The sequence below is a fragment of the Mesoplodon bidens genome (assembly GCF_964165515.1).
Source record: "Mesoplodon bidens genome assembly, chromosome: 4".
NCBI lineage: Eukaryota > Metazoa > Chordata > Mammalia > Artiodactyla > Ziphiidae > Mesoplodon > Mesoplodon bidens.
Window position 1 is genome coordinate 109773027 of NC_138160.1, and position 12287 is coordinate 109785313.

General features: G+C 36.6%; 1 protein-coding gene across 1 annotated transcript in view; it reads left to right on the forward strand.

Moving 5' to 3' along the window:
• Positions 1–12287, forward strand: part of ADAMTS19 (ADAM metallopeptidase with thrombospondin type 1 motif 19) — a gene marked incomplete at its 5' end in the record, with an annotated part of 287542 nt that overhangs the window by 180128 nt on the left and 95127 nt on the right. The window contains 2 exons of the mRNA XM_081232610.1: positions 6231–6358; positions 10456–10576. Of these exons, the coding sequence (XP_081088736.1) occupies positions 6231–6358; positions 10456–10576 (249 nt within the window). The remainder of the gene's footprint in view (positions 1–6230; positions 6359–10455; positions 10577–12287) is intronic.

Below are 12287 nucleotides of genomic sequence, written 5' to 3' on the forward strand. Positions count from 1 at the left end.
AAACTTCCCTCTTAGAACTGCTTTTGCCACATCCTATAGGTTTGGATTGTCGTGTTTTCATTGTCATTTGTCTCTAGGTATTTTTTGATTTCCTCTTTGATTTCTTCAGTGATCTTTTGGTTATTTAGTAATGTATTGTTTAGCCTCCATGTGTTTGTGTTTTTTACGATTTTTTCCCTGTCATTAATTTCTAATCTCATAACGTTGTGGTCAGAAAAGATGCTTGATATGATTTCAGTTTTCTTAAATTTATTAAGGCTTGATTTGTGACCCAAGATGTGATCTATCCTGGAGAATGTTCCATGCGCACTTGAGAAGAAAGTGTAATCTGCTGTTTTTGGATGGAATGTCCTATAAATATCAATTAAATCTCTCTGGTCTATTGTGTCATTTAAAGTTTGTGTTTTCTTATTAATTTTCTGTTTGGATGATCTATCCATTGGTGTAAGTGAGGTGTTAAAGTCCCCCACTATTATTGTGTTACTGTCGATTTCCTCTTTTATAGCTGTTAGCATTTGCCTTATGTATTGAGGTGCTCCTATGTTGGGTACATATATATTTATAATTGTTATATCTTCTTCTTGGATTTGTCCCTTGATCATTATATAGTGGCCTTCCTTGTCCTTGTAACATTCTTTATTTTAAAGTTTATTTTATCTGATATGAGTATTGCTACTCCAGCTTTCATTTGATTTCCATTTGCATGGGATATCTTTTTCCATCCCCTCACTTTCAGTCTGCATGTGTCTCTAGGTCTGAAGTGGGTCTCTTGTAGACAGCATATGTATGGGTCTTGTTTTTGTATCCATTCAGGAAACCTGTGTCTTTTGTTGGAGCATTTAATCCATTCACATTTAAGGTAATTATCGATATGTATGTTACTATTATCATTTTCTTAATTGTTTTGGGTTTGTTTTTGTAGGTCCTTTTCTTCTCTTGTGTTTCCCACTTAGAGAAGTTCCTTTGTCATTTGATGTAGAGCTGGTTTGGTGGTGCTGAATTCTCTTTGCTTTTGCTTGTCTGTAAACCTTTTGATTTCTCCATCGAATCAGAATGAGATCCTTGCTGGGTAGAGCAATCTTGGTTATAAGTTCTTCCCTTTCATCACTTTAAGTATATCATGTCACTGCCTTCTGGCTTATAGAGTTTCTGCTGAGAAATCAGCTGTTAACCTTATGGGAGTTCCCTTTTTTGTTATTTGTTATTTTTCCCTTTCTGCTTCAATAATTTTTCTTTGTTTTTAATTTTTGCCAATTTGATTACTATGTGTCTCAGTGTGTTTCTCCTTAGGTTTATCCTGTATGGGGCTCTCTGCGCTTCCTGGACGTGAGTGGCTATTTCCTTTCCCATGTTAGGGAAGTTTTCGACCATAATCTCTTCAAATATTTTCTCGGGTCCTTTCTTTCTCTTCTCCTTCTGGGACCCCTATAATGCAAATGTTGTTGCATTTAATGTTGTTCCAGAGGTCTCTTAGGCTGTCTTAATTTCTTTTCATTCTTTTTTCTTTATTTTGTCCCGCAGCAGTGAATTCCACCATTCTGTCTTCCAGGTCACTTATCCATTCTTCTGCCTCAGTTATGCTGCTATTGATTCCTTCTAGTGTATTTTTCATTTCAGTTATTGTATTGTTCATCTCTGTTTGTTCTTTTTTTTTTTTTTTTTTTTTTGTGGTACACGGGCCTCTTACCGCCGCGGCCCCTCCCACTGCAGAGCGCAGGCTCCGGACACGCAGGCTCAGCGGCCATGGCTCACGGGCCCAGCCACTCCACGGCACACGGGAGCCTCCCGGACCGGGGCAAGTACCCGCTTCCCCTGCATCAGCAGGCGGACTCCCAACCACTGCAGCACCAGGAAAGCCCTGTTTGTTTGTTCTTTAATTTTTCTAGATCTTTGTTGAACATTTCTTGCATCGTCTCAATCTTTGCCTCCATTCTTTTTCTGAGGTCCTGGATCATCTTCACTATCATTATTCTGAATTCTTTTTCTGGAAGGTTGCCTATCTCCACTTCATTTAGTTGTTTTTCTGGGGTTTTATCTTGTTCCTTCATCTGTTACATAACCCTCTGCCTTTTCATCTTGTCTATCTTTCTGTGAGTGTGGTTTTTGTTCCACAGCCTCAAGGATTGTAGTTCTTCTTCTGCTATCTCTAACTGTTCTTTATTCCCATGTCCTCATACCTCCTTCAGTCTCAACATAGCCAGATTGATGCATTTAAAATGTCAGTCATGTCATGTTATTCTTCCATTCAGAAGCCTTCAGTGTCTTACCAGCTCACTAAAAGTCCAAAATTCTTCTAATGGTCTCTAAGGTCCTCAGCTCCCTGGCTTCCTTTTACCCTCTAACTTCAGCTGTACTGTACCCGCATCACACCCTGCCACCCACACTGGCTTCCTTCTGTCTTAGTGCCTTGGAAGTTGTTGTTTTCTCTGGTGAATTACTTTTCCCAGATAGCAGTATGATTCATTCTCTCACCTCCTTCTGATCTTTTCATAAATATTGACTCAGTCCTTTTCCTTCCCCTGCTTTATTCTTTTTTCACAGACCTTATCATCATCGATCATAATATTTTTATTTTACTTGTTTATGCCCCCCCCCGAATAATAATTGTTAGAGCAAGGGTTGTATTTTATTCATTTCTATGTGTTTAGCACCATAAGCAGTATCTGAACAGAGTAGATACTTAATAAATATTTAGTGAAAGAATGATATGTCTTATGGGAATTTTCTGTAGTGACCTATCGTGGCCCCTCCTCTCACTAACGTCCTTCTTGGCATAATCTTACTTATTCACTAGGTTTTATTTATCATCCGAATGCTAAAGGAACACAAACATTTATCTCCAGTCTAGATCTCTCTGTCCTGAGCTCCTTACCTGCTTACCCCTATGTTGCATGAACTTGTCCACTCAGCAACCCATTCATCTCTAACTCAACATGGGTCACGTTCAACATACCCCTTCCCCTTTTCCTTTCTCTCACTCCCACCATCTCTCCTCTTACTGTGCTCTCTCATGGAGAATAGCATCATGATCAGCCTCATTACGAAGCTAAGCCAGAATCCTTCTGCCTCAATCTCCATCCCCCTGTAATCAATCAGCACACCCTATTTGTCCAAACCTTTCTTTGTTTGCCAGCATCTTTGTTCATGATTGCACCATCTCTGCCCTGGATTCTTCAAATGGCTTCCTCACTGTCTCTGTGACCCTCCTTCAGCCCCTACTCCTCATTTCAGACAGGCTGGCCTTTTTGAAAGCCAAAACCATCAGTCACTGTTCCAAGGAATACTCTTCCACAAGTCCCGTTGCTGTCAGGACCAATCTCAAACTTCATTACCTGGTTTATAAGGCCATTATTGTGACCTATCCCCTTTAACGTCTCTGGCCTCATCTCCATCATTCCCTTCTGTAATCTCCAGCACCGCCAGGCCTAATTTCATTTCATCCTTCAGGTACATCATGTTTTCTTACTTCTGGGCCTATAAATATGCACGTTTCTTGGCACAATATCCTTTCTTTCTCAAGCTTTAATCTCTTTCCCCGTGTATTTACCTTGAAAACTTCTACTGATTTTCTGGACTCAGTTTATGACAAGTTCTCTAGGAAAAAAGAATCCCCCTGATCTTCCATATAGGATACGTACCCCTGCCAAGTACTCCACAAGACCCTGCTGAAGCAGATTTTAATACGTCTCTATTCCCTCTATTGTCTGTGCCTAGTGTACTGTCTGGCAGTTATTAAGCTTCTGATGGATATTTGTTGCATTAATTTAAGTATATAAGTAATATTTTTTCATGGTAAAAATAAAGTCAATATGACAGTTCAAATCCTGAAAATCATCATCTGATCCTGGGTTAATTCTACATCTGCCTCCAACTGGCTGTCTGATTTGATAATATTTACTTCATTTGAGACCTGTTTACTCACATGTGAAATAAGAGATAGGAAACAGGTTCCCTCCAGATTTTAAAAGAAAATCAGAGTTGTGTGGGGGTCAATTTAAAATATTAAAACTGTTGGAAATCACAATTAAGGGAGCTCCTGACTCATAAAGTGTTGTTTATCATCAGAATGATCCATAATAGATATTTATATAATTAGCAGGGTACCATTTTTGATAATTCTGTGACATGTATCAATCAAACATGTCAGTCTGTATGATGAATAAAAGACACAACAATAGTTTTTATGTATTAGAGCCATATGGAAGAAATTGAAATATACAAGTCTTTTAAAAACCCCAAGTTTTTACCGCAAAAAAAAAAAACAACCCAAGTTTTCGATACTTTAAAATGCAAGTGGCTATTTCTGTTTTTTTATGTAACACATGGATCTCTGGCTAAGAGAATTAAATATAAGGTATCAATGCAGTAGTGAACATTTATTTTTAGAGAAAAAAAGGTGCATGGCTTTAACATTCAGGTATTTTGTATACTCTGTGCTGAAATTTAGCTGAAATCCATGTTTAATGCATACCTTGGAAAGGGGTGGTCTCTTAAATCAAGACAGAGCCTGCCTGCCAAGTACTGGCATGTTACATGGATCACTATAATGTCACAATCTCAAGGGTGTATTCCAGGAAGGAAGATTGGTATCAAATGTTGATGTCATCTATAAGGCTAAAGTAAGTACAGTAAATTGACAATATGTAAAAGGAGAAATACGACGTTTTTATCTGAGTTCTTGCTTAGAATGTAAACGGAATATTCTAGACTAACTCCTTTCAACATTATTCATATATGTGGTTTGCTCCTCTTTTCAGTGAAAACTCCGGAAAGAGAATAGTGAGGTGTGTGTGTGTGCATGTGTGTGTGTGTGTATATGTCACTATTAAAGTGTTGCAATGACAGCAGCTGTTTTTAAGTCCAAAGATATGACATAGTAAGTAGTCATTGAATAAACATAACCTACTTTGAGGTGTGAGAGCACACTGAACTGCTTTATTGCAGCTTATAATGGCATCTTAAAGGAAAATTTCAAAACCATTCACATTAAAGGCCATGGTCCAACTCCCCAAAATTGTTCAGAGCAGTATCCAGAAGCCACATGTGAAAACTGTTTGAAATGTTCAATTCTGAAGCCTCATTTAACTGTGTGTCTTCTCTTTGCCAAGTGATACCCTGTTCCATGCCTCTGGCTGTTATTTGGTATTTATAGAATCCCATCAGCGTACGTGGAACTTTACTGAAGACATAAGCGAAGATCAGTGTCAGAGACTGTAAACTATTTTCCATTCTATTTGTATGAGCTTAATAAACAGTGAAGGGCCTGACTGGTGTCAAGCCAATAGAGTAGTAATGTAGCCTGGAAATTGCTCTGAAGTTTCTGATTTGGATAATCCTACTACTGGTGTTACCAAATACTACAGCTCCTCTGCAGGATGCTTAGAAATAGAAACAGCACTTTAAAAATGTTTTGCCACTTTTTGACTGAGCCTAATAGGCAAGTGTTTTAACTCTAACCCTCCTACCTTATTGTTTAAGGAACCACTAAATGTGACTGCCAGCCATTCAAGAATTCTTTACCTAGAACAGTAGTTCTCACCCTAAACATCAAACATCCCGACATGCTTTCTGAGTAAGCAATGAAGAGTGTGAGTCCCAGCTAGCACTTCAGCAACTGTGCATTCCAGTGGATGTTCTCATGGGATTGTATTGCATTGCTAAACATCCTCGCAATGGAAAATCTTACAAGAATTGTTCATCTTAGAAGTTCTTCTTTCTCCCTCTAGTAATTTTTCAATTAGAAAATGCCAAATGCATAGGATTTAAAATTAGTGTATTGGAATTTAGAAGTGAGACATCAAGAAAGCCTTCATGAATAAAGTAAATCTTAAATAGGCAGAAATCTGATATGTTCTTAAAATTAAAATGGGTTCATGCCAAAAAGATATGAGCAAAAAATGGGAGTATGCAAAATATTTTTCACGAAGAATGCTTGGTTTGTGTGTGATAGAGGTTTAGTGCCAGAAAATAATAAATGGTACATTTTAAAAATAATTTGAAGACATAATTCTTAAGAAGGAGGTTAATATTCATTGGATACCTATTTTGCTCAGGCATCATCTCATTTACTACTCATAATAACCCTCTAGTATTATATATTCTAGTAGTGCATTACTCAGTTAACATCAGATTATATTTTTTACTCGTAACTGTTCTGAAAAATAAAGCTTGAGGTAAAAATATTTATGGAACAAATTTTGTTCATTTATTTTTATCCACTCTGTATGTAGAAAAACCATGTGCCTTGTTTTGCTCTCCTGTTGGAAAAGAACAGCCTATTCTTCTATCAGAAAAAGTGTTGGATGGAACTTCTTGTGGATATCAAGGATTAGATATCTGTGCAAATGGCAGGTGTCAGGTAAGACATTCCAAAAGGGAGAGTGTATATGCTGAGGGAGGATTGGGGGACCTTCGAGCAGCTGCACAGTACAGTGGAAAGCTCTGCCTCAACTGTGATCTTCAGCAAGTCTGATCTGCTTTGAAAGTCCATTTCTTCATCTGTATAATGAAGGGTTCAGACTAGAAAATATATAATACTCATTACTAGCTGAAAGAATCTGAAAATTTTATTCTGTAACATACATATTACAGGTGTAAAATTGTGACACTTTGGGCATTCCAGACCAGAAACTCAAGCACTCCAGTTCTCCATGTCTTGTGTCCAAGACTGAGTCATGTGGCAAAATCCTATAAAATCAGTCTTATTACTCAAAGTATCATCAACATTCTTGAATCAGCTGATTTCTAAATGTACAGTCAATTTTTTATTATACTTAAGCATTTCATTTGCCTTTCTATTTCTTTTTAAAAATAATCTCCATCTACTATATGCATTTATGTGCTCTTCTTTATTTATCATTAGAAAGGAGACATTCTGTTAAAATGAACATGAATAGTGTAGTGGAAAGATCAAAGGCTAAAGCTTTGAAGTTGCTAGTTACAGGTCTGCCACTGTCTCAGGTTGGCTTCCCCTGGAAGATTAATATGCAGGAAGTTTAATGCCAGGTGATTTCCTGATCAACATGTATGCAGAGGGGGGAAGGAGGCAGGACTGAGCACAGGGGGCATTTGGGCTTGGTACAGTCACAAGACGTCAGCTGACCATGTGAGGAGCATTGTGGCTGGGATGGCTCTTCAAAGTTTCCCCATTTGGGGTGAGAAAACCAGACCTTTTTAACCCCCATTATCTACTAGTGCTTGGATACAAGCTGTCCCAGGGGATGAGGGGGATTTTATCTTGGGAAACGCAGTTTTCTTTAGGCTAGCCATTTTCTGAACAGGGCTGAAGGCTAAGAGCCATCAGCTGATAAATTTCCCAGGTATGGAAGGAAAATATGTACATCCTTTAGTAATAAAAGAGGTGTCTGAGTGGAGGAGGACTGAATCCACGACAGCCACTAGGAAACTGTGTTCTTGGGAAAATCACTTAAAATATGTATGTGTCCATTAATCTATAAAATGAAATAGGCAGGCCAGTGGTCATTGACTTTTTTGTGCAATACACTCCTTTGAGAATTTGATAAAAGTTTTGGTTTCTTCCTATAAAAAACGCATACCTGACCACACATGCACACACACGCATGTGCACACATGCTCCAAAATTTGAAAACAATTACAAGCTATGGATGGATCAATCTGTGGTCCAATAGAAGTCTATAGACTTCTGGATAAAAACTTGGAAACATCGTGAAACTTAAATGCTTTAGCAGCTCTCAGATTCTTTATTTTGCCATCATGCTGTAACATTTAAAGCGTAGAATCATGCAATATAATTGGTATAAGAGACAGTCTTATAATTACATATTAATTTCCTTTATTCTTTAACAGAATATGGCAGTAGCCTGAAATATAATTTTTCATTTGTCTATTTAAAAATCATTGCAATTATTTATCTTTACATATTTTGTTTTCAAAACTGTATGTTATGCAATTAAAACTTTTATCTTTTTTTTTTTTTTCTTTTTTTTTTTTTTCTTTTTTGCGGTACGCGGGCCTCTCACTGTTGTGGCCTCTCCCGTTGCGGAGCACAGGCTCCGGACGCGCAGGCTCAGCGGCCATGGCTCATGGGCCCAGCCGCTCCGTGGTATGTGGGATCTTCCCGGACTGGGGCACGAACCCGCGTCCCCTGCATCGGCAGGCGGACTCTCAACCACTGCGCCACCAGGGAAGCCCAAAACTTTTATCTTTATTTCATCATTTTATGTAATTGTCAGATTAGTATATGACTTAAACGAATTTATTTTCAAAAGAAATTATTTTCCTAACTCTATATGCCAAATATAATAGCTTACATTGCTGTGCTTTTCACTTAACAGTATTGTGTAAGCCAGGTCTTTTATAGAGTCCCTAGGTAAACATAAAAGTAACAGCAACAACAACAAAAAATTCTGCATAAGTGTTATGTGAACCTGATGATTATAATTAAACTTCTGTGAAATGAATTGTAACTTCTGACAGCATTGGAATACTTCAGGATTCTGGCTTTTTAACTAACATGCTTCATTCAGTCTTTCAGTATAATTAAAAACATGCTTCCTTTTTTCTTTCTGACAACCCTCTGTATACTGGGTTTGGCGAGAGTGTTTTATTTTATCATAAAACATACAGCATTGAAGTTGAATGTAGAATTCTAAACTTGGTGAGTGGACTAAGGAGGGCAATTGAAAATAGACAGCTTTCTCCTGGTGACCCAATTTGGCCCCATGGCATTTCTATCCTGGAAAAGGATAGAGAAAACTCTCCTCTGTATTATCATGGTACCTGCCAGTCTCCAGCCTGCCAGTGGTACTTCAGGTACCTGCCACCAGTTAAACAGTACTGTCTTTTCCAAGTCATTCATCCTCAACTTTTAGAGTTATGTGAGCATATTTTGATAAGTGTGGATACTTGAGACTACCAGTTACAAAATACTAACTCTTTGATTCTTATTTTAAGCTTACGTGATTATTGAGCCATGGCATTACGTCTATCCCTGCCTTTTATTTTAGATTTTACAAACTTACACTATCCCAGTTACAAGGGTTACAAAAAACTAAGAGACAACTAGGTACTAATTTATTCAATCATTTAACTACTATTTATCAAGTTTATTATATTTGCTGAGAAACAAGTCGGATGCTAGGGATAGAGCAATAAAGGCACTTTTTATCATTTCAGAATCACTCTAAACTCTACTCTAAATTTTCTCCTCATTTGTACATGAAGGAGAGACTTTTTCTTTAACCCCAGGACTCTCAGGTCTTTTCATGGCTCCTGATCAGTGAACTCCGGCCATATCTTTGTTGTATTTTGAGAATTTCCTGTGGTGGCCACCTCTTTCATCCAGAAACATTCTCTTCATTTCTCCCTGAATAAGCTTTGATTCACTGGTCAGAGTTCTCCACTATTGCATTGTTTTGTCTACTTCTTGACACTGATACACACCCTCTTGACTAAGGGAAAGGATGCTGTATTATGCAGGTTTAATGTGATTTTTGCTTTCTTGGGATATTCATCCTGCAGCTGCATTTTATAACCTGCTCCCTCCCAAACCCAACACCACCAACACCAACCACAGAAAAAGACCCTGTTTTTTTTTTTCTGTTTTATGTGATATTTTAAATTTTTATTTAAATAATTGTAACTTGTTATAAATGGATATAACATCAGTCAGTCCTGCAGCTTCTTCTTGATTAGCGGTGATGGTATAATTCTACCATTTATTTCTGACAGTACAGACATATTAACTTATGCACTTTGAGTATGCACAACTTTGCAAAATATCATATTTTCTGAACATCAAAGGGAGACCAACATTATTCACTAGAAAAGAGTCAGTGATTTAATCTAAGAAGATTCATATTAACATCATTCTTCTGGGAACATATAAAAATTAATTATCCCATTGTTACTGTTTTCTTATAGCAACCATAGGTTGTGAGCAGTTCTTACTCACTCATGTGTTAGATGCCAAAGAAGATGGGGATAGAAGTTTATTGGTGAACTGTAATGAATGTAAACATTTATATTTGGTTTCTACAAAGTTAATATTTAATACTCAGCATCTGCTCTTCAACCACTTTAGGAGTGAAGCCATCCATCCATACAGTGAAGCCTATCTGTTCTATGTTGAGTAGAATGAATTAGATTAATCATGTTATATTTAATAGAAATGTGATTTCCTTTGGGATTTATGTAAATTGCATTTGTCTCAATATTAGATTTCCAAATTGCTTTAGGATACCATTTAATTCTTAATATAAGAAAAATACTTTTATCACTACCCTACTTTGGACAATTTACTGACGGTATTATTTGACATGAGCTTACTGTATTAGTTTGCACCAGAGAATATGGCATTTTATTAGTTTGTCAAATAAATATGTCTAGTTTGTAGAGACTAGGTTTGTCCTAAAGTAGTGGTTAAAAAAAGAAGAAAAAGCTCACTTTATGATGTACTGTCATTCTCTGTTGCAGAAAGTTGGCTGTGATGGTTTATTAGGGTCTCTTGCAAGGGAAGATCATTGTGGTGTATGCAATGGCAATGGAAAATCATGCAAAATCATTAAAGGAGATTTTAATCACACCAGAGGAGCAGGTGATTATTTTTTTTTATTTTTTCAATGTTAACAATCCAAATAATCTCTGGGGACAGATTACATTGAACTTAACTTAGAAATGACAGTTCTGATTCTGTTGAAGACTTTTGTAATGGATATTGAATGATTTTTTGCAATGACATACAGTACATGTGATATGAGCCAGAATTCTAACAAGTCCATTTCCCAGTACTGAAAACATGAAGTCATTTGTTGTGCATTTAATAAATTGGATCAGCAAGGGAATAATCTAATTTGCATTGGCTAATGTTATCAGGTTTCTACAGACCTTATCCTCCAATGCAAATTATTGATGTCTAACAGAGAATAATGATTTGTAACAGCCTGAAGCAAATATTGAGAGTATTAGTCTTCAGGTTTTCAGCTTTCCATTTTCTTTATTTTTTTCCCCAATGTTTTTACTAAATTCAAAAGGAATTAATTTTTTAAAAGAGAGAGTCTATAGCAATGTAGCATGTTGGAAACTATAACAGGGAGTCAGAAGATGTGGGCTGATGTTCCAGATATATTAAGAGAGGGAACATGTCCTCTCGTTGTCTTTCTTCATCTATAAATACTAATACTCAGGGGATATGAGGATGAACTGATGATGATTGATCTGTGTAGTGTGAATTTTAAGGTGATCCACAACAAAAAGTGATATTATCTGTACAGAAATATAATAACCCGCAAATAAGCTTTATATACAGAAAATGCTTTATACTGAAGCCCTCAAGCTTACGGAGAGGAAGCAAACATTTCTATGTTTAAGTTAGTGTCTTACCTAGACACCTATCTATTGAACTATCTTAGTATTTATGATTATATTTTCATTATCATTCATATTCTTACATTACATACATCAACTTTTTCTGTTTTACATTTCTTGTTCAAATACCAAGACCTGACTTAAAAATATGTATTTGTTTTGATACAAAGAATAAGCCATTTATATTTGAATAATCAAGAAGACTGAGTTCATTCTAGATTTTTAAAAGTCCTTCAGAAAAGAAAATTAGACACAGCCCTCGAAAGCTGAATATAACCTTTTTCTAGGCCCCAGCAGAGTGAAAGATAAGTGAGCTTGAAGAACTTGAAGCCTAAAAATAACTAAGGCCCAGGGTAAATTGCAGATCAAAATCTCAACCTCCAAAGCTGTGAAAAAAGGTGACAGGTCCTACAAGTCAAAATCTGTCAGAACTCATTTAGAATAGTCAGACGGAGCTGTAACAGGCTCTTATGCTTTCGCCTAAGTGCAATTATAATAAGCTTTTCAGCCTGATTGTGATGGGAGACGTTTTTATAGTGCAGAAGTTCAAATCAAGTCTGAAAGACTGAAGAGATTTAAAGACACTAGAATTTTTGAAGACTATTCCTGCATAGTTATTTAATTTGCATGGAAACAGTTCACTGAAGAATACCGATGCACATTCAGCACTGGTACCTTTTTCTTAGTTGTAATTTTTTAAACTAAGCATTGACAACAGAAATAACAGTTAAAAATCAGTAATGAGGTTCATTCTGACTGCAGTTAGGTGGATACATTTTCCCCCCAGATTCCTAATTCAAATCTCCTTTGTTTTTATTGCACTTCAATTTCTACTTTTGTTTATTAGTTTGTTTGTAAGTTATATTAATGGCATATGTTATTTGGAAAATGTCTAAAATGCCTACAATATTGGGAATATCAGAGACTAATAATGTTACTTC